The sequence below is a fragment of the Mobula hypostoma genome, chromosome 12, assembly GCF_963921235.1.
Source record: "Mobula hypostoma chromosome 12, sMobHyp1.1, whole genome shotgun sequence".
In the NCBI taxonomy this organism is placed as follows: domain Eukaryota; kingdom Metazoa; phylum Chordata; class Chondrichthyes; order Myliobatiformes; family Myliobatidae; genus Mobula; species Mobula hypostoma.
The window spans coordinates 92,454,336-92,474,666 of NC_086108.1; the positions used below are offsets into that span (position 1 = coordinate 92,454,336).

Here is a 20,331-nt window from a genome sequence, read left to right on the forward strand (position 1 = left end):
GACCAATATTAGCAGTTCTGAGCACACTTTAGGAAAATGAAGGTCATATTGCATGCAAAAAGAAATTTATAAAAATATCTCTTGGGATCAGGGACTTATTTAGAAGTGTGTAGAAAATAGTATAGTTCTCTTTGAAAGAGAGCAAGTAGGTGATCTAACAGAAGCATTTGAAATCAGGAAGGAATGGCAAAGAATCTAAACAGAACAGAAAGAAAGACATTGACAGAGATCGAGAGATAATTGGTCATGGAATGAACGTGGCAAAAGGACCAAGCGACATAAGAAGATTTTTGTCTGCCTTAACTAGCAAATACTGAGGATCTGGAATGCAATGCCAGTGTGGTGTAGTGGACACCGATTCAACTATGGTGTCAAAAATAGCTGTAGGGTTTAGAACAGAGTGTAGAGAAGTAGTTAGGTTGCTGCTGCGGAAAAACGTTGCAAACTCAAACAGGCTGAATGACCTCATATTATTCAGCAGCCTGTAAATTATCTGTTTGAAGTTTTTGCAAATATAGGGTAAGTTCTATGTTAGAAAAGAAATCTCAGAATACTTAATCCGTTTGCTATTCCATAGAACAATAATAAATAAGCAGCATATTGCATAGAAAATTACCTTCCCAGTCATACAAACAATTTGGCTACTGTGCTGAAGCCAGACAACCTCCAATAAGGTTTTGTAACCAAGAGTAATGAAACATGCTTCTTTTCCCATCTCACACAGACACTACTCATTGCTTCCAACTATCTCTGGCTACTGTCAATGTTAAATTATAGATTTGTTTTCTCACTTGGGAGAATCTTAACATGAAGTCCCTTGGGACAATCCACATTTATTTAATTTATAGATACAACATGGTTACAGACCCCTCTGGCGCAACAGGCCCGGGCCACACAATTACACCCAAAACCAATTAACCTACTAACCCGTATGCCTTTGGAATGTGGGAGGAAACCAAAGCATCCAGAGGAAACCCTTGCGGTCATGGGTAGAATGTAGAAACTCCTTACAGACAGTGGTTTAACAGGTATACAACTGATCTGTATCTGTTTTCTATCTATCTGCCTCGGTTTAACCCCCTTAGGAACAATCTTAGCTAGCAACGGACAGTCATTCTCAGATTTACAGTTACTGAATTGCCTTGACACCAAATTTATTGTTACGTCACTTTGGTTCAGATTCTTCCACCAGCTGACATACCACTTTATTAGGAACACCTGTACATCTGCTTATTAATGCAAATATCTAATCAGACAATCATGTGACAGCAACTCAATCATAAAGACATGCAGATATGGTCAAGAGGTTCAGTTGTTATTTAGACCAAGCATCAGAATGAGGGAAGAAACGTGATTGAAGTGACTTTGACCTTGGAATGATTGTTGGTACCAGATGAGGTGGTTTGGGTATCTGATAAACTGCTGATCACCGGGGGGGGGGGTTTACACACACACATTTCTAGAGTTTACAGAGAATGGTGTGAAAAACCAAAATCATCTAGTGAACTGCAGTTCTGTAGGCAAAAGTGTCTTGATAATAAGAGGGGTCAGTGGAGAATGGCCAAACTGATTCAAGCTGACAGGAAGGTGACAGTAAATCAAATAACCTTGCAGTACAACAGTGGTGGGCAGAACAGCAACTCTGAACGTACAACACGTTGAATGTTGAACTGGATGGACTACAGCAGCAGAAGACAATTAACATACACTCAGAGGCCAGTTCTTTTGGGTACAGGAGGTACCTAATAAATGTAACCTCACCTCAGTGGCCAGTGGTGTAGTTATACAATCAACTTAAAAAGCTGTACGCAGTCGACCAAAATTATTTTAAATAGGGGCTTGTATTGCTGAGGAAACACTTCTGCCCTTTATATTCTAGTAAAGGCCAATACCTTTTTTGTGATTAGAGAACATAAGGGATCATGATGTTTATATGCTGATGACTAGATCAGAATAAGTTAATGTTTTCCTTTAAAGTATAATTATCATATAGAATACATTTTCAACACAAGTTTCTGATCAGTGAAAGTTATAGACTCAAGCAGAGAGGCTTAACATGATAACTCAGGTAGATTTCTTACCAGATAGGATCTGCATTAGTGGCATCATCAAACCACAGAAGGTACAGACATAAAGATCCAACCAGCAAGGCATGAAATGTGGACGCTACCCTAAAAAAACCAAGAAGTGAAAAGTCAGACGAGGCAACATTGATTGCACATTGATGGGCCTTTTTGGTTTATAGAAAATTTGATACTTTTGGCACCAAAATTTCATAACCCTCCCTCTCATTTTAATCCTTACCTCAAAAAATATTATGTAGTGTCCCAAAGCTAAAAACCCATTTACTGCTCTTTCCAAGCTCAACTCATCTACTGGATTCATTTCCTGCTCTCTCTTCCTTAATATAAATAAATAGTTGATTGCTCTTCTTAGGTCAATGTTAGATGATATTGTTAAGTGGTGCTCATCTTAAAGCATTATTCCACTCATCACAACACCCAAATGCTTCATTTTGTTTGAGGAACTACGATTGCCAAAGTTGTTGCTACAGATTTCAGTAATACCAAATAGCAACCCTCTCCCTTAATCCCATAATTAAGTTATTTTCAACTGAAGTAGTGATTACTCCTTAAAGTTATGTAAAACTATGTGTAGCATACCTTGTGGGTCATTTGGTCTTTTTATTCCATGCAAAGAATTTCTTCTTCAAATTATGCCTTCCCACATTGTAACATAGCTCCCTTCTTCTTGATATGTACATCCAGCTACTCTATAATTAATCCTCTATGATCATTCCATAGCTGCATGTTCATTCTTGGCCATTAAAGGCAACTAGAACAAATATCTTTGGTCTGCTGGTGGTTATTCTTTAGCTCTCTTCCCTTGTTCTAGACTTGTTTACAAAATTACACTCGCTCTACCAAAATTTGAAAATATTCCATCAGATCTAACTTAACTCTGTTCTCCAATGAAAAGAATCCCAGTCTATTCAATTCTACTCACATACAGATTAAAACCGCTTTAACCCTACAAATGTTACACAACAAAAGGAGTTTGATTTAAGTCACTTAATTGTCTCAGTAAGGGATAATAAATCTGTAGGATAAACTGAATATTTATAAGCACAGTACTGTGCAAAAGTCACAGGCACCCTATTTTTTTTTCATGTTTTCAGATGGTAAGGCCTCTACAGAGTCCTGATCACATTTCCAGGCTGTCTGGGATTACCTCGAGAAACAGAAGCAAGCGTGACAGCTAAACTGTGGCAGGTTCTCCAAGATGCTTGGAACAAACTACCAACCGATTTTCTTATAAAACTGCAGGACAGTCTACTTAAGAGAACTGATGCAATTTTAAAGGCAAAGGATGGTCACACCAAATATTGATTTGATTTAGTTTTTTACTGTTTACTGCTTTTAATAGTATTGTTTAATATTTAGAAACTTTGTTATTTTTGAAAGCTTCTTCACTTTACAGAATTTTTTAAAAATGTGCCTAAGACTATTGCACTGAACTGTGGAACAATTGATGACAAATGCAATAATTTCAGGCAGAAACAAATACCCATTACAGGTTGACACTTCCTTTTCCCAATCAAAGAACAAGATACAAAACAAATGATATCTTGTTTTGTGCTATTTCCCGTTCTTATCGCACATCAAACAGCATATTCTAATTAAAAACTGCACATGAACTTTAGTACCCTACTTTTTCCATTTTCCTTCTGCTGAAGTAGAGACCTTTGCCAATTTAAGGATTAGATTAGATTAGGTTCAACTTGATTGTCATCGTGCCGGGTACAGATACAAAGCCAATGAAATGCAGTTATGGAATTAACTACACTGATTCCATAAAACTTACTCATTTTATTTTAAAATATTTCCCAATAATAGCTTTTCTTAAAAACAAATTTGCTGATTAATGAGCACAATAGTGTACTAAGTTTGCAACTTATGGAAATTTAAAAGATGTGAACTTAGATATCCACCCCTCTTACTGAGTCAGTAAATCTGATCAATTGTGCATTATGACCAAAAAATGCTGTAAGCAACATTAGCTTTCAACTCCTCTGGGTGAGAATGATAAGGAGTCGTAAAGGCTCCTTTGGAAATGGAAATCTGTCCCTCACGTGTAGATCCTGCCTACGTAGTTCCAATATATACTACATGGTCAATTCCAGATGTTGAGTTAAGTGAAAGAGAACAAGACCATATTTTGGCATAGACAATAAATGCCAAAATATGCAGCTGTCTACCAAGACTGACATCCTAAAAATAATAATGCTGAAAGCAAAGCAAGCTTACTTTGCAATCTTTAATCATTAATCAAAAAGGATTTTATAGAGAAAATATATACTCTATATGTAGTGCAGTTCTTAAATGAAGTTTGATTTTCAAAGAAACTGCACCTGAAAAGTACAATTTTTCAGCTCTACCTTATAATTTTGTCAATGAAACTACTCTGGAAAAGTTGTCTGAGAAGATATTGCACCTTAGAAAGACTGTCTTGATCTAATACCTTCTTATATTTCAAGATTAGTTAATGTAGGCATCAGGAGTGGGGAAAAAATAGCATTTTCATCAGGGAATTCTGAAGCAAAAAACAAAGATCAGAGGAAGAAAATCCTAACTGAGAGTAGGTGTAAACAGAACTGTAGTTATGAAGTGAGTGCAAAACATTTCATAATTGGCATTGTTTGAATTTGCCTTTTCACATAAAATCACCCGACTACATACCTGGAGTTCCATTCAATCCTCTTAGTGTCAGTCAGTGTTTGATAACCATTGCAGAAACAAACTGATATTTTCGCACTTAAATAATGGAACAGAATTTGAAATATCGTGAAACTAGTTACTGTAACCAACCAGTCAAGTGAAGCCATTACAACTCGACTTCTGTAAGAAAACAAAAGTGATAATGTTCCAAGTAAATTTAAGACTACTAAATTAATCCAACAAACATTGGTTGAAGTTGACATTTCAGACCTCTCCAAACACAGCTTTTGGCAGCACAGAAGTTAAGTTCCAAGACTAGCATCTATAGGCTTGGGCTTTTTACATGAATAAAAAGTTGAAATCCACCATGGCACCTGGGGAGTATAAATTTAATTAATAAATCTGGAATTTCAAATATAAGTTTGCAATCAGTAATAGAAATCAAAAGCTCCTCAGCTTCAGAAATGCCTTATCATGAAAGGAAATCCTCCAAGCTCAGTCTCTGGTAGATCATATGATGTGGTTGATGTGGTTCTATGAAGTGAACCGGGAGCCACGCAGTTTCAGGGATAATTAAGAACTGATAGTAGATATTAGACAGCGCACATACAGAATGAACAATAAAAACAATCCCTTTATTAATAAGAACCAAGGAAAATAAAATTAATTTTCTAAGAAAAGTTTGAATCTAAAAAGATCAGTAGATCCCTAGTTTTGACTCCCAAGGACTAAACTAAAAGAAATTCAAGAAAACAAAAACAAAAGCTGGGAATATTCTCAAGATTCTCCTGCACCCATTTTCTCTTCCCTTCAGCAGTCTCTCGGAATTCAGCGTGATTTCCCACCACTGTGAGTTCAAAGTTTGAAATTCTCATCAAAGTCTTGATGGAGTCAATGAGGAGCCCACACTCTTCCACAGATGGGAGAGGTCGGGGGTGCGCAGAGGTTCTCAGTTATCCGGAATTCTCCTTTGAACAGTCATACGCTAAGGATTCTCACTACTTTGTGGAGATGTTGCATATTTCCCCTCAGACGTAAGAGACGAAGTTGTTGATTTGTGAATGAAGTTCAACATCATCTGTTAAAGCTTCAGTAGTGATATCATCTGTGCCAGGGAACTTATTTCTCGACAAATGACCTTAGACTTTATCAATGACTGGTGGTAGGAAGGCTGAATGCGTAGGTTGCTGTGGGATGGGACCCTTCAACAATAATTTGTTAGCAGCAGCATTCCTGTTGCTGCCATTGGTTTAGGGTAGGATATTAGAAATAAAGAGTAGACCATGGTTAGTGGAAGTATCAATGGTATCTAACATGGTGCAGAAGATGCACGCATATTTGCAGCCACTTACATGCAGAATTTTATAACCTAACACATACCAGTGCCTGGGTCAGAGACCTGTTGAATTCACTTTCCTTATTCCTGTCTTGCTGATCGCACCCCTTAAAAAGATTACAATGTTTCCAACTCTGGCATTGAATTCTTCCAGGAGAATTTAGTCTCCCTTTACGAAAAAAGGCAACATTTTTCTCTATAGTTCCAGGGTTGGGGTGTATGTGATGATCATTACATTGTGGTTCTATATTACAGCAAGCAGAAAGAGATTTTGTGGCGCAGTGTGGACAGATTGGTGGGTGCCAGCATGTTGGTATCCAGTCAACAGAGATAAATTTATCCTGCTGGAACTTTTCACATCTACAGTCTTTCTGATGAGAGGTTGTGCATTAGTTATACAAAGCACCAGTGAGAACATGTGCAGGAATACTAGGTACAGTATTCATCTTTTTAAGTTTTTGGAAGCAGTTCAAAGAAGGTCGACTAGACTAACACTAGGAATGGAGGGGTTTGTCTTATGAGAAAAGATTCAATAAAAACTCAGTTGGAGTTCGGAAAAATGAGACAAAAGTTGACAGAAACATAAGATTAAAGAATGTTGTCAAGGTGAATGTGATGCGACGTTTCTTCTTATGGGAGACTCAAACTGCAGGACATTGATTAAAAACAGGGAGTTTCTCATTTAAGACAGAAGAGGCACTTTTTTCTCAATTGTGAGTTATAGGAACTCCCTTCCACAGAAGGAGGAAGACAACAGAGTTTTCAAATAACACAGAGGTATACGGATACTTAATAGGCAAGGAGGTGGTAACAGGAACGTGGAACTGAGTTTACAATCAACTCAGCTCAGATCTTATTCAGTGACAAAGCAAGCATGAGGGCAAAGGGTTCTGCTCCTATCCCTTATTCATTTGTATGTATGCACAATAAAATGATCGTGAAAGATATTTATCCTGATTATCCGCCAGGGCATTCACATTACCCCTTTCAAGCCAAGAGATATTTACTCTCTGGAGCATTTGACAGTAACATTTGTTTGCACAAGATAAAATATAATTGGTTTACAATCCGTATTTATATTTGTCTCATTATCCAACAACACAAGATCGCAGAGTCAGACTTTTAACCTTGAATCAAGGAATTAGAGTTGTCCTCACAATTGCCGTCAGCCGAGCAAACAACGCGACAGTAAAAAAGCACAGATTACCCTTCTTCTGATTCCTTTGCCTCAATCCTCACCAAAAGCCTGAATGTTTTTGAAGAAAAATCAAAACTGTGTATTCAAAGCTAATCTGAACAGCGTAACTACGGCAGAGGCAACAATTTAAAATGCTTCCAGGATGCTGACTGACCTGCTGAGTTCCTCCAAAATTTTTTGTTTTTCTGCATTTCTGTGTCTGCGGAATCCACACATAAGAGATTCTGCAAAATCTTGTGCTTATGCTTCCAGGTAACACGGTTTAAATCCTAACCCTTAGTTTGAACCAAAATGCTATCCTGTAAGTTCTAACCTTTAAAAAAATTTAAACACCACTGAGCTGATCATCACATAAAATATACACACACACACACACACACCCAGAGTTCTACTAAATTCAGTTTGCTAATTGAGGATTGACATGCAACCATTATAAGTCAGTACTGGTTTTTGAAATTCTGGGATTTAGCAATTAGGGTGATGTCCTATAACAGGATACGAAGAGGCAACACCCAGCTTGAGCCATTTCTCAAATCACAGATAGCCCAGAAACTTGCAATATTACACACGCAACAGATTTCCTGACTCCAAAGATAGGTTTTGCAAATTCAATTTCTCAGAATTCAAGCAACACACAGAAAATGCTGGTGGAACACAGCAGGCCAGGCAGCATCTATTGGAAGAGGTACAGTCAATGTTTCGGGTCGAGACCCTTCATCAGGACTAACTGAAAGAAGAGATAGTAAGAGAATTGAAAGTGGGAGGGGGAAGGGGAGATCCAAAATGATAGGAGAAGACAGGAAAGGGAGGGATGGAACCAAGAGCTGGAAAGTTGATTGGCAAAAGGGATACAAGGCTGGAGAAGGGAGAGGATCATGGGACGGGAGGCCTAGGGAGAAAGAAAGGGGGAGGGGAGCCCAGAGGAAGATAGAGAGCAGGCAAGAAGTTATAGTGGGAGGGACAGAGGGAGAAAAAAAGGGGGGGGGGAATTAATAAATAAATAAGGGATGGTGTAAGAAGGGTAGGAGGGTCATTAACGGAAGTTAGAGAAGTCAATGTTCATGCCATCAGGTTGGAGCCTACCCAGACGGAATATAAAGTGTTATTCCTCCAACCTGAGTGCGGCTTCATCTTGACAATAGAGGAGGCCGTGGATAGACATATCAGAATGGGAATGGGATGTGGAATTAAAATGTGTGGCCACTGGGAGATCTTGCTTTCTCTGGCGGACAGAGCGTAGGTGTTCAGCGAACCAGTCTCCCAGCCTGCGTTGGGTCTCGCCAATATATAGAAGGCCGCACCGGGAGCACCGGACGCAATATATCACCCTGGCCGACTCACGGGTGAAGTGCTGCCTCACCTGGAAGGACTGTCTGGGGCCCTGAATGGTGGTGAGGGAGGAAATGTAAGGGCATGTGTAGCACTTGTTCCGCTTACAAGGATAAGTGCCAGGGAACTGTGGGATCAGTGGGAAGGGATCGGGGGGGTGGGGGGAACAAATGGACAAGGGAGTCGCGTAGGGAGCAATCCCTGCGGAAAGCGGAAGGGGGGGAGGGAAAGATGTGCTTGGTGGTGGGATCCCGTTGGAGGTGGCGGAAGTTACGAAGAATTACATGTTGGACCTGGAGGCTGGTGGGGTGGCGGGAGGATGGGGTGAGAGCAGATGTGCGTGCAATGGGAGAGATGCGTTTGAGAGCAGAGTTCATGGTGGAGGAAGGGAAGCCCCTTTCTTTAAAAAAAGGAAGACATCTCCTTCGTCCTGGAATGAAAAGCCTCATCCTGAGAGTAGATGCGGCAGAGACGGAGGAATTACGAAAGGAGATGGCGTTTTTACAAGAGACAAGGTGGGAAGAGGAACAGTCTAGGTAGCTGTCAGAGTCAGTAGGCTTATAGTAGACATCAGTAGATAAGTAGTCTCCAGAGATACAGACAGAAAGATCAAGAAAGGGGAGGGAGGTGTCGGAAATGGACCAGGTAAACTTGAGGGCAGGGTGAAAGTTGGAGGCAAAGATAATGAAGTCAACGAGCTCAGCATGCGTGCAGGAAGCAGCGCGAATGCAGTCGTCGACGTAGCGAAGGAAAAGTGGGGGACAGATACCAGTGTAGGCTTGAAACATGGATTGTTCCACAAAGCTAACAAAAGGGCAGGCATAGCTGGAACCCATATGGGTGCCCATGGCTACACCTTTAGTTTGGAGGAAGTGGGAGGAGCCAAAGGAGAAATTATTAAGAGTAAGGATTAATTCCGCTAGATGGAGGAGAGTGGTGATAGAGGGGAACTGGTTAGGTCTGGAATCCAAAAAAAAGTGAAGAGCTTTGAGACCTTCCTGGTGGGGGATGGAGGTATAGAGGGACAGGGCATCCATGGTGAAAATAAAGCGGTAGGGGCCAGGGAACTTAAAATCATTGGGAAAATTCAGAGCGTGAGAAGTGTCACGAACATAGGTGGGAAGATATTGAACGAGGGGGGACAAAACAGTGTCGAGGTATGCAGAAATGAGTTCGGTGGGGCAGGAGCAAGCTGGACAGGCAGGTTTGTGGATCTTAGGTAGGAGGTAGAAACTGGAAGTGCGGGGTGTGGGAACTATAAGGTTGGTAGCAGTGGATGGGAGATCCCCTGAGCTGATAAGGTTGGTGATGGTTTGGGAGACAGTGGCCTGGTGCTCCTTAGCGGGTACATGATCGAGGGGTAAATAAGAGGAGGTATCCGCGAGTTGTCACTGTGCCTCGGCAAGGTAGAGGTCAGTATGCCAGACTACAACAGTGCCCCCCTTATCGGTGGATTTTATAGTAAGGTTAGGATTAGTGTGGAGGGAGTGGAGAGCAGAGCGTTCGGAAGGAGTGAGGTTGGAATTGGAACAAGGTGCGGTGAAGTCGAGATGGTTGATGTCCCGTTGGCAGTTAGCAATAAAGAGATCCAGAGCAGGCAGAAGACCAGAGCGGGGTGACCATGAAGAGGAGGAGGGCTGAAGACGGGAGAAGGGGTCATCGGTGGGGTAGGAGAGTCCTTGCCGAAGAAGTAGGCTCGAAGACGGAGCTGGCGGAAGAAGAGTTCAGCGTTATGGCACACGCCATATTCACTGAGGTGTGGGCAAAGGGGGACAAAGGTAAGGCCCTTACTGAGGAAAGAGCGCTCTGCCTCGAGAGTTGAAGGTCGGAGGAGATGGTAAAGACCTGGCACGGATGAGAGCTGGGATCCGAGGGGGGACGGGGAGGGAGGCTGGTAGTGTCAGTGGAGAAGGGAGGGTTGGGCTGAGAAGAAGATGGAGCCTCTGAGGGCTCAGGAGCTGACGGTGGGATCTGAGGGAGACGGGGTTGCAGAGTGGTGGTAGGGTAAGGGGAGACGGGAGTCACAATAGCAGCACGTGAAGACCCAGCCTGCAGTTCAAGGCTGGAGTCGCAGTTGGAGGTTGCGCAATTGCTTTGAAGGTGTCCATGGTCATTGGAATCCGCATCGATGGTGCTGGAGTCTGGGTTTTGAATATGCCCTGGGTTGGTGGAGCCGCCGAGATCAATGGCGGGGGCCACAACCCAAAGTTCATGCCTGCCAGCATCGGAGCCAGCAGGCTCTGGGGTCTGCAGATGGAAGATCTTGCGAAGCTTGCCTAACATGACAAAGTCAAAGAAATGGCGATTGCATGCATGGATCCGATGGAGGATGAAATAACGGGGAGGTCCATTATAAACGGCAAAGGAGGTGTCCCGGAGGTGTGGAAGGGTCTGGGATAGCGACGCCAAGTACCTCTTCATGGCGGAGAGGGTCGCCTTCAGAGCTTGACGGGAGAACCGAAGGGAGGCAGAGTCAATAAAATGTGAGTATCTGGGATCCTCAGAAGGTCCCAATTGAGAGGCTCGAAAACGAATCCTAAAGCCAAATGGAGTAAGTTCGCGGCAGAGACACATTCCAAGGAAGGATATATGGCTGTAGTAGCGAGTCTGAGTCAAAATGTGGTCGAAAAGTTGAAGGGCCAAAGAAATTATAGATGGGGAGCAGTGAGAGAGGGTTTCACTAAACTCCCGAAGAGAAGATTTAAACTTCTTCAGTGTAGGCACCACTGGAAGAGGCTTCGCAGTAGTGAATTTAAAAATGCAAACATGAGGAAATCTGCAGATGCTGGAAATTCAAGCAACACACACACACAATGCTGGTGTAACGCAGGCCAGGCAGCATCTACTGGAAGTTCAAGTCATCATGAAGCAATTGATTTTTTTACAGTAATCCTAAAAGAATTCTAACAGAAACAAATGCTGAAGAAAATTCATAGATGCATGTGAGCCCCCTATCTATTCATTTAGAATATCACTGCCTATAAAGTTCAGCAAGTTAAGGAAAATGAACAAAAGTCAAAACATCATCTAAAGCCATGCAAGTCCTTCTGGAAATACAAGAATCTGCAGATGCTGGAACCCTGAAGCAACAAACAATCTGCAGGTAGAACTCAAATAACAGAAAATCTGCAGATGTTGGAAATCCAATACACACAAAATGCTGGAGGAACTCAGCAGACCAGGCAGCATCTATGGAAAAGAGCAAACAGCTCATGTTTTGAGCCGAGACCCTTCATGATTTTGTGTCCGTATTGTTGGTAGAACTCAGTGCGTTGATCAAGATCCATATGGAGAAAGAATTTGTCAACTCTCTTGATGCAGGGTATTGACTCAACATTGTTAACAATTTCTTTCCACCTACAGATGCTGCTTGACTTGCTGAGGTCTTCCACTGGATTGTTTGATGTAAAAAGTCCTTTGGATCTTTAACACAAATTTTAGCAAGGCAAGTTCAATACCCCTTTAAACCTTCAAAAAACTCATGGACAATCCAAACATAACAGATACAAATACAAAAATGGCAATTTAAAAACCCTCCAATGTGCAACTGTTGCTGCTCTGAACAGACTATGGAGCAAGTAACAACTTAATGCTTTCTAAACACATGACATACCTCTCCTTGCACAATTGAAATTGTACACACAGTGCATATGGCTACAGAGTTGTATGTGCTAATTGTGCGCAGCACAACCTGATCTCCAAAAATCCTCAATCTCCTTACCATGGATTCATCAAGACCAGGATTTTGCTTAGTCAGGACCGTTATGTTAACTAGTGCAGGGGTTCACAACCTTTTGCACACCGTGGACCAGTTTAATATTGACAATATTCTTGCGGACCTCGTGTGTGTTTAAGTTCAACGGTGGGCATGACAGGGAATGAGGAACTGTGCACCTGACTCATATCGTTTCATACAGCCAAATCGTATCATTTCCTAGCGGCCCAGTAGCACATGCTCGCGGCCCGGTGATTGGGGACCACTGAACTAGTGCACAATGAACACTATGCTTTATAAAGATTCAAAAATCGCACATTGACTTCTCTTCAGAAATTAAATTGAAATGAGTAATCCTCAACCCCAATGGATCTCACGAAGAGAACATCTGCATTGGCATGCAGAAATTTAACTCATACTTACTGCTTTATATCTATACACATCATGGGAAAATTCTTCATAGGCTAAAAGTCTTATCACTTATGATATGAACATTCTAGGTAGGGATCAGCAAGTTGAATTACGCAAACAAGAGTACAACCATTTATTTTAATGGGGGGGGGCGGGGTGGGAAAGGAAAGAGCAAGGGCTTCCAATAAAAAGACCAAAATATTGACTTACTTTGCATCTGATTTAACTTTCTCTAAAGCATAATACTAGGAAATAATTATATTACCTGAGAACTGATTAGAAGTTAGGCAGTTGTTCAGATCAACTAAACCAAGATTTAGATTGTTGTCAGTATCTCAGCAGTTCTGGTTCCTGTCAGTCTAAACAGCTTCCTCAGTACACACGTCAAGCTAAAATAAGCAGAATTGAGGGTAAGGTGCACACATCTTAGCATTTCCAATTCCTATACCAGATGTCAGACTTCATTAAGGGCACAAATCTACAAATATCAAAAGCTCATTCTAAATCTCTAATTTTAAAATATTCTTTAATCATTCAGAAGAGGATCTCATTATATACCAGAACTACAAGAGTTAGTAGTAAATAAAATCAGAAACCAGCAAAAGAGGACATAAAAGAAATCAAAGAGGAGAAAATAAACTGTGAGTGTAAGCTATTAAGATATATAAACGTCAACAATAAAAGTAACTAGTATGCATTAAAAAGACAAGGTCATAGTAAAAACAAGTCCCTTAGAAAACAAGACTAGGTAGAGCAAACTTGATATTTTGTATTAATTTTTTATGGAAGACATAATGAACAATGCATAAATTTTACAATAAAGAAACTAAATACCATTATAATCACGAGAATTAATCATAGAGTTATACAACACTGAAACAGACCCTTTGGCCCAACTGGTTCATGCTGACCAAGATTTCAATCTAAACTATTCTCAATTCTCTCTAAACCCTTCCTATCAATGTACCTCTCCAAGTGTCATTTAAATGTTGTTAACATACCTGCCTTAACTACTTCCTCTAGTTTATTCAACTTGGATGCAACTCTTAGTGTAAAAAAGTTGCCTCTCAAGTTCCTATTAAATATCTCCCATCTCAACCTAAACCTATGTCCTTTAGTTCACAATTCACCAACCTTGGGAAAAAGGCATTCTGTCTATGCTTCTCATGATTTTAAGATCACCACTCAAGACTCCTTTGCTCCCAGGAAACAAGACTGTCCAACCTCTTCCTACAACTCAGTCTCTCAGCATCCTTGCAAATCTTTTCTGCACTCTCTCCAGTTTAATAACATCTTTCCTGCAAGTAGTGTCATCAGTACTCCAAGAACCGTCTGACCAGCCTCATTTTAACTTTCCGGTATCTATGCATAACATCCTGAATGATAAAGGCCAGGATGCCAAAAGCTTTTGTCACCACATTGTCTACCTGCGGCACCACTTTCAGGCTAGTGTTTGACAAAGTGATGGAATTAAGGCCAAGCAAGTCTCCTGGACTTCATGATTTGCATCTAAGGAATCTAAAAAGTGTGTTTACAGAAGGGGTGGATTCTGGAGTAGTATAAAAGGATTACCGATATGATCATTTTTTATCAAAGGGTAAGAAAAATAAGTAGATATCGACAAGCTGGTTTACCCAACATTTACAGTATTATTGGAAGAGCATTATGATTATTTAATAGTGTAAAATTTGGAAAGTCATAATCTGATCAAGCAGAGTCAGTGTGATTTCATGAAAAGAAAATTCTGTCTGACAAGTTTATTACAGTTCTTTGAGAAAGTGTCAGCCAAAGTTCATGGCAGGCACCCACTTTGGATTTTTCAAGTGCTATACTACAAAACGCTGCACGAAAGCTTACTTTGCATAGTAAAAGCTTGGTATTGGAAGTATAATATTAGCATGGATTGAAAAATGACTAACTAGCTGGAAACAATGACTAGGCATAAGGGGTAACTTCCAGGATGACGAACTACAACAAGTAGGGTGCACAGAGATCAGTGAGGGACCACAGCCATTTACAAATATATACTTACTGATTTAAAGGAAGGAAAAAAGCAAGTGTACTATTACCAAATTTGTAGATGAGTAAGTAGGGTGAAGGCAAACTGTGAGAAAAATGCAAATACCTTAACAGAGAGACACTGTAGTTTAACAAGCAAAAAGATAACAAAGAATATTATATGGGAAAATGTAAAGTAGTTCAGTTTGGAAGGAACAACGATGGAACAGATAACAACTTCCCTCTTTTTCGCAGTTCTGATGAAGACTCATCGGCCCAAAACTTTAACTGTTTCTCTTTCCATACATGCTGCCAAATGGGGTTTTAGTATTAAAGCAGAAAGTGCTACTGAACTCAGAATCAGATTCAAGATTATTAACACCGGCGTGTGACGTGGAATTGAACTATACAAGGTACGAATGAGATTACATCCACAGTTATGATACACTCACTGTGGAAAGATATCTCATTGGAGGCAGTTTAGAGAAGGTTTATTGAGATGATCCAAGTTATGGTGAGACCATCTTTTTTTTAGGGAAAATGCTGGATTTGCCATAATCTTAGTGAAAGGCAGGGCAGACTCAAGGGGCCAAAGGACCTATTCTTCTCCCCATTTCTTCTTGTGTAAAATCTGAACATTGGGTGTTTGACTATCTTCTTTTCCATGGATTCTTTTGATTTCTTGGTTTTGTGGCTGCCTGTTAGGAGATGGATCTCCAGGTTGTATAATGAATACATATTTTGATAATAAAATGTACTTTGAACCAAAAAAAACGTATCTATAGGTGTTGATCTATCATTGAACTGAAACCAAAACCAAAAGAAAAACACACCAAATCTGGAAATTGAAATAAAACATCAGTGTTCCAACGAATAGCCTACAATCTGAACTATTAACTGTTTCTCTTTCAAAAGGTGGTGGAAGAGTTGCTAACTGCTTCTGGCATTTTGTGTTTTTTTTTTATTCTGAATTGCACAAAAATCCTCAAATTCAAATCATGAAGTTGTTTAACTGGGTGGAATATCTTTCATCCCTTGTTTAGCAAAGAGCATCAACAGCATGCCTCCACCTTATGCTACCCTCTCCCCACTGTAAAATCATACTGTACTGTATCAATATGATCACTAAACAAACATGAAAAGGCATAAATCTGTCGTTGAAATAGCAGTGCAAACTGGATCTAACTCCAAGTCCCCCATAACCACAAAAGGTTATATCCAGTTATAAGCCTGAATTATATCAACTAGGCAGACATTTTTTCCCTCAATGTTGTTCTAGGATCATCACCATGAATAGCAAAACAAATTTGAGCAGCTGTATGTGCTAAACCAAGACAAGAGACAAGTTAGCCCTGCAAGGGTACAACTATTGAAATGAAGCACTGTAATATGCATCACACAAGTATTCCAATAACAGTTTCATTCCTTTCAGAAACAAACAGGGAACAGAGAGTAAAAGATCTTCAGAAACATATCAAATGATTAGTGAGTTCATTTGAATAGAGTTTTATATTTATTTTTCGTAATCTTTTTCCCATGGCTGAAATGGCTAACAAGAGAGGGTACAGTTTTAAGGTGCTTGGAAGTAGGTACAGAGGGGTAAGTTTTTTTTTTACGCAGAGAGTGGTGAGTGTGTGGAATAGGCTGCCGGCAACGGTTGTGGAGGCAGATACGATAGGGTCTTTTAAGAGACTTCTGGAGCTTAGAAAAATAGGGGGCTATGGGTGACCCTAGGTTATTTCTAAAGTAAGTACATGTTTGGCACAGCATTGTGGGCCGAAGAGCCTGTACTGTGCTGTAGGTTTTCTATGTTTCATTCTCAGTGAAGTTTGAAAATTACCACAGTTATTATATGAGCACAAAGTCATAGTCTAATACTATGTATAGTTTTAACAGTATGTAGTCAGCATACAAACACTTAAAAGTATTTAGCCTGCAAGAGTTGTATTTAAAAATAAAAATGAATCACACATTAGGAAAGTGCTGCAAAAGCTAATGGTTTTACTCCACATTAACACAACCAACTGTACTGCCTTGTACAGATTTTCCACATATTACAAAGAGTACAACTGAAAGAATTAACGGGCATTCTACATCAAATAGTTTCTCCTTAATCAGAAAAAACAATTAAATAATTAATTCCAGTCTTGAATCAACACTTAAATTCATCATCTGGTTAATACTTTCAAAGCGCCTACAGTGCAGCTTTAACCACACTTTGCTCTTTTCTTCCATCAACCATTTCAGGCTTTTAAGAATCCAAGTTTGGTGAAACACAAGTGACTTCCTGTCGAACCAACTTCCTTTTCAACACAAAAGCCTAAGGGCACTGCAATACAATTGTTAAAATTTCAATAAATCAAATAACTAAAATAAATCAAATATCTTCTCTCCCATGCAGTAAAAAGTGCTTCAGGCACAGAGAGCTTTCTTGTTCAGGGAATGCTCACCCTCTCCCCCATTCGGTCTGTTTTATCTTCAGCACTTCTGCAATCTGTTTGAACTACTTTCAAATTTACTTTTCTCATCTGCCTCGCTAGTATAACCGTTTCTGCAGCACTCCATTCAACCCGCTCCATACCTCTCACAACCATTTTCACTTTCTTTCCTTCCTGAACCCTCGCATCCCTCCTTACCCCTCCCCAACTATCTCCCTAATCATCTCATCTCTCTGTAACACCATCCCCCACTTCCCTTACATCTTTCCCTACCCCAGGCCCTTCCTACCTCCCCAGTTATCTCATCTCTCCCTCATACCCTCCCCTCTTGGCTTCCCTCTGGCCCGCACACCTCTCATCCCTCCCTAACCCCATCTCATCGCTCCTTAAACCCTATCTCATCTCTCCCTTCTTTACCTCCCCTCACATCCCTCACTAAACCCCATCTTCTCTACCTTCGTCCCCTCTCTATCCCTAGGACCTCTCTCACCGCCCCCTCCCCTCTCCCGGGTGGCGCGGCCTTTACCTGGGGGCCGGGTACCGAGGCGGTGGCCGATGCAGCCGGGCCGGGTGCTCGCGACCCTCACCTCAGCGCCTGATCCTTCAAAGGTCACCGCGGCCCTCACCCCGTCCGGCGAGAGGGGAGACCCTTTCCTGGTTCCCCGCTTAGAGACGCCGTCTCGGTCTCCCGCCTGCCATCCTCTCGGTCACGCTGCCAGAGAGAGCGAGAGGCTCTCGGAAGCCAGTGAAAGCTGGTAGACTCTCCCCTTTCAGCCAGCCCTTTATCCTCACCCTCTCTTACACGCTGAGCTCCTTCTCCCTGCTGCACTCCACCACCACGATCTCTGTCGTCTCAACAGGAAGCTCCACTTGTTAAACGCATCCCTTCCCTGTCTCACCACCCTCAAGAGCTCATTGGAGCTCTTCGGCGACTTAACATTCAGCCAAAAAGAAGGTCTGTTTACTTGTCTTGAAAGGGCAGGGAGTTTTAAAAACACTATTTATTTATACTGCACAGTCAATTAGATAGGGTAGACTGTCTCTTTTTTCCAGAATCTTCTTTTCTCTCAGCGTAGAAATGGCAAGTATTAGAGGACATGCGTAAGGGTGAGAGGGGATAAAGTTTAAAGGAATGGTAGGTGCCTGGAGCAATGCACAGTATACTGGAAGCAGGTTGAGCAGCATCTGTGGAAGAACAGGAATTGTCAGCATTTTGGTTAGAAACATTGCACCAGGACAGATTTTCTCCAGATTGCAACATCTGCAGTCCTTTATGTCCCACATGAGGGAGTGGAAAAGGTGGGCATGCATTAAGGCTGATTTATACTTCTGCGTAGTAGCCTACGCCGTAGCCTATGCAAGTGGCCTATGCCATTGTGAGCATTTACACTTGTGCGTTCGTGTGTCTGTGTCGCTCTGCAATTCACTGCCAAAACACTAGTTGGCGGTGGGGTTTCTGTGCCACTGTGTTGGGTTTCTTCGTGTTGAAACTCAACACGAAGAAACTCAAACTTCAAACAATGGCGACTGAAACTGAAGGAGGGTGAATTTTCAAAACGCAAGCAACAGGAATACTGCAGATGCTGGAAATTCAAGCAACACACATCAAAGTTGCTGGTGAACACAGCAGGCCAGGCAGCATCTCTAGGAAGAGGTACAGTCGACGTTTCAGGCCGAGACCTTTCGACAGTCCTGGCGAAGGATCTCGGCCTGAAACGTCGACTGTACCTCTTCCTAGAGATGCTGCCTGGCCCGGGGAGGGTGAATTTTCTGTGCTTGTCCAGCCACTGAGAGACATGGACGAGGAAATGCATTTCAAATATTTTCGGATGTCGGCAGGTAGATTTGTCGATTTGGTTCATCGTCTCCAACCATTTATTTTGCATCAGTGTACGCACAGTATACTCAGAGACTGGCAATCACCTTTCGAGTTTTAGCTTCAGGTGGAAGTCAACAGGCTGTAGCAGCCAGCTACATACTGGCATCAAGCACAGGGTCCTCCATAATTTCGGAGCTCTGTAAAGCTTCATGGAAAGCATTGCAGCCAGAGTTCCTTCCCTGCCCTTCAGTCGCCCAATGGGAAGCTATTGCGGCGTAGGAGGAAATGTGATGCTACCAAGTGGACCAATCACAGTTGTTGCGGTCTGTGTCGCCACGACGCGTAGTTACATTTTTGGGGAGGCGTGCGTCAGGCTACAGCGTGGGGTACGCAGCTACCACGTCGATTTGACGCAGAAGTATAAATTGGCCTTAAGGCTTTTGGTGAGGTATACTGAACTCTGACAATTCCCAGAGGGTCAGGGAGCAGCTGTGGGGGGAAGAGCACATTGGAAGAACAGAACTTTGTGTCCTCACTAGCAACAGGTGAGGTCTAGAGAGCAGCAAATGTTGTCCCTTCATTCAAGGAGTATTGCATACAGCTCTGGTCACCTCATTATAAGAAGGATGTCAAGACTTTGGAGAGAGTGCAGAAGAGGTTTACCAGGATGCTGCCTAGATTAGAGGGCACAACGAGAGGCTAGACAAACTTGGGTTATTTTCTCTGAAGTGGCAGAGGCTAGGGTGTGTCTGATAGAGGTCTATAAGTTTATGAGAGGCATAGATAGAGTAGACAGACAGTACCCAGGGTTAAAATGTCTAAACCTAGAGGACATGCATTTAAGGTGAGAGAAGGTAATTTCAAAGGAGACACAAGGAGCAGTTTTTTTACACAGAGAGTGCTGGGTGCCTGGAATGGTGTTAAAGAAAGAAACAGGAAATTTTAAGAGGCGTTCAGATTGGCACATGAATGTGAGGAAAGTGGAAAGATGTGCATATTGTGTAGGCATAAGGGATTAGTTTAGTTGGCCATTTGATTACCAATTTATTTGGTTGGGCACAACATTATGGGCTGAAGGACCTGTCCCTGTGCTGTAATGTTCGATGATCTATGAAGGGAAGTAAGGATAACGCAGTTATGCCACAATAGTGTAGCAGCACAACACTATTACATCTCAGGGAATCAGTTCTGGCATTCTCTACAAGAAGTTTGTATGTCCTCCCCATGGATTGTGTGGGTTTATTCCAGGTGCTCCAGTTTCCTCCCAGGCTCCAAAGATGTATTGGTTAGTAGTTTAACTGGGCATTGAAAATTGTCCCATGATCAGTCTAGGGTTAAGTCAGGAGTTGCAGCTGGAAGGGCCTATTCT

At 41.6% G+C, this 20,331-nt stretch overlaps 1 protein-coding gene across 7 annotated transcripts in view; it reads right to left on the bottom strand.

Annotated features, from left to right (window-relative positions):
- tlcd4a (TLC domain containing 4a) overlaps nt 1–17,975 on the bottom strand; it is a 41,826-nt gene extending 23,851 nt beyond the window's left edge. Inside the window, exons 1-4 of one of the 7 annotated variants that reach the window (XM_063064603.1) lie at nt 17,936–17,975; nt 12,973–13,096; nt 4,740–4,898; nt 2,082–2,171 (exon numbers count right to left, since the gene is read on the bottom strand). In XM_063064603.1, coding sequence (XP_062920673.1) covers nt 2,082–2,171; nt 4,740–4,885 — 236 coding nt within the window. In that variant the 5' untranslated portion in view covers nt 4,886–4,898; nt 12,973–13,096; nt 17,936–17,975. Of the gene's footprint in view, nt 1–2,081; nt 2,172–4,739; nt 4,899–12,972; nt 13,097–16,888; nt 16,909–17,669 lie in introns of those variants that run through there. The other 6 variants (XM_063064600.1, XM_063064599.1, XM_063064604.1 and 3 more) reach the window with 6 other exon arrangements.
- Between the last annotated feature and the right edge of the window lie 2,356 nt (nt 17,976–20,331).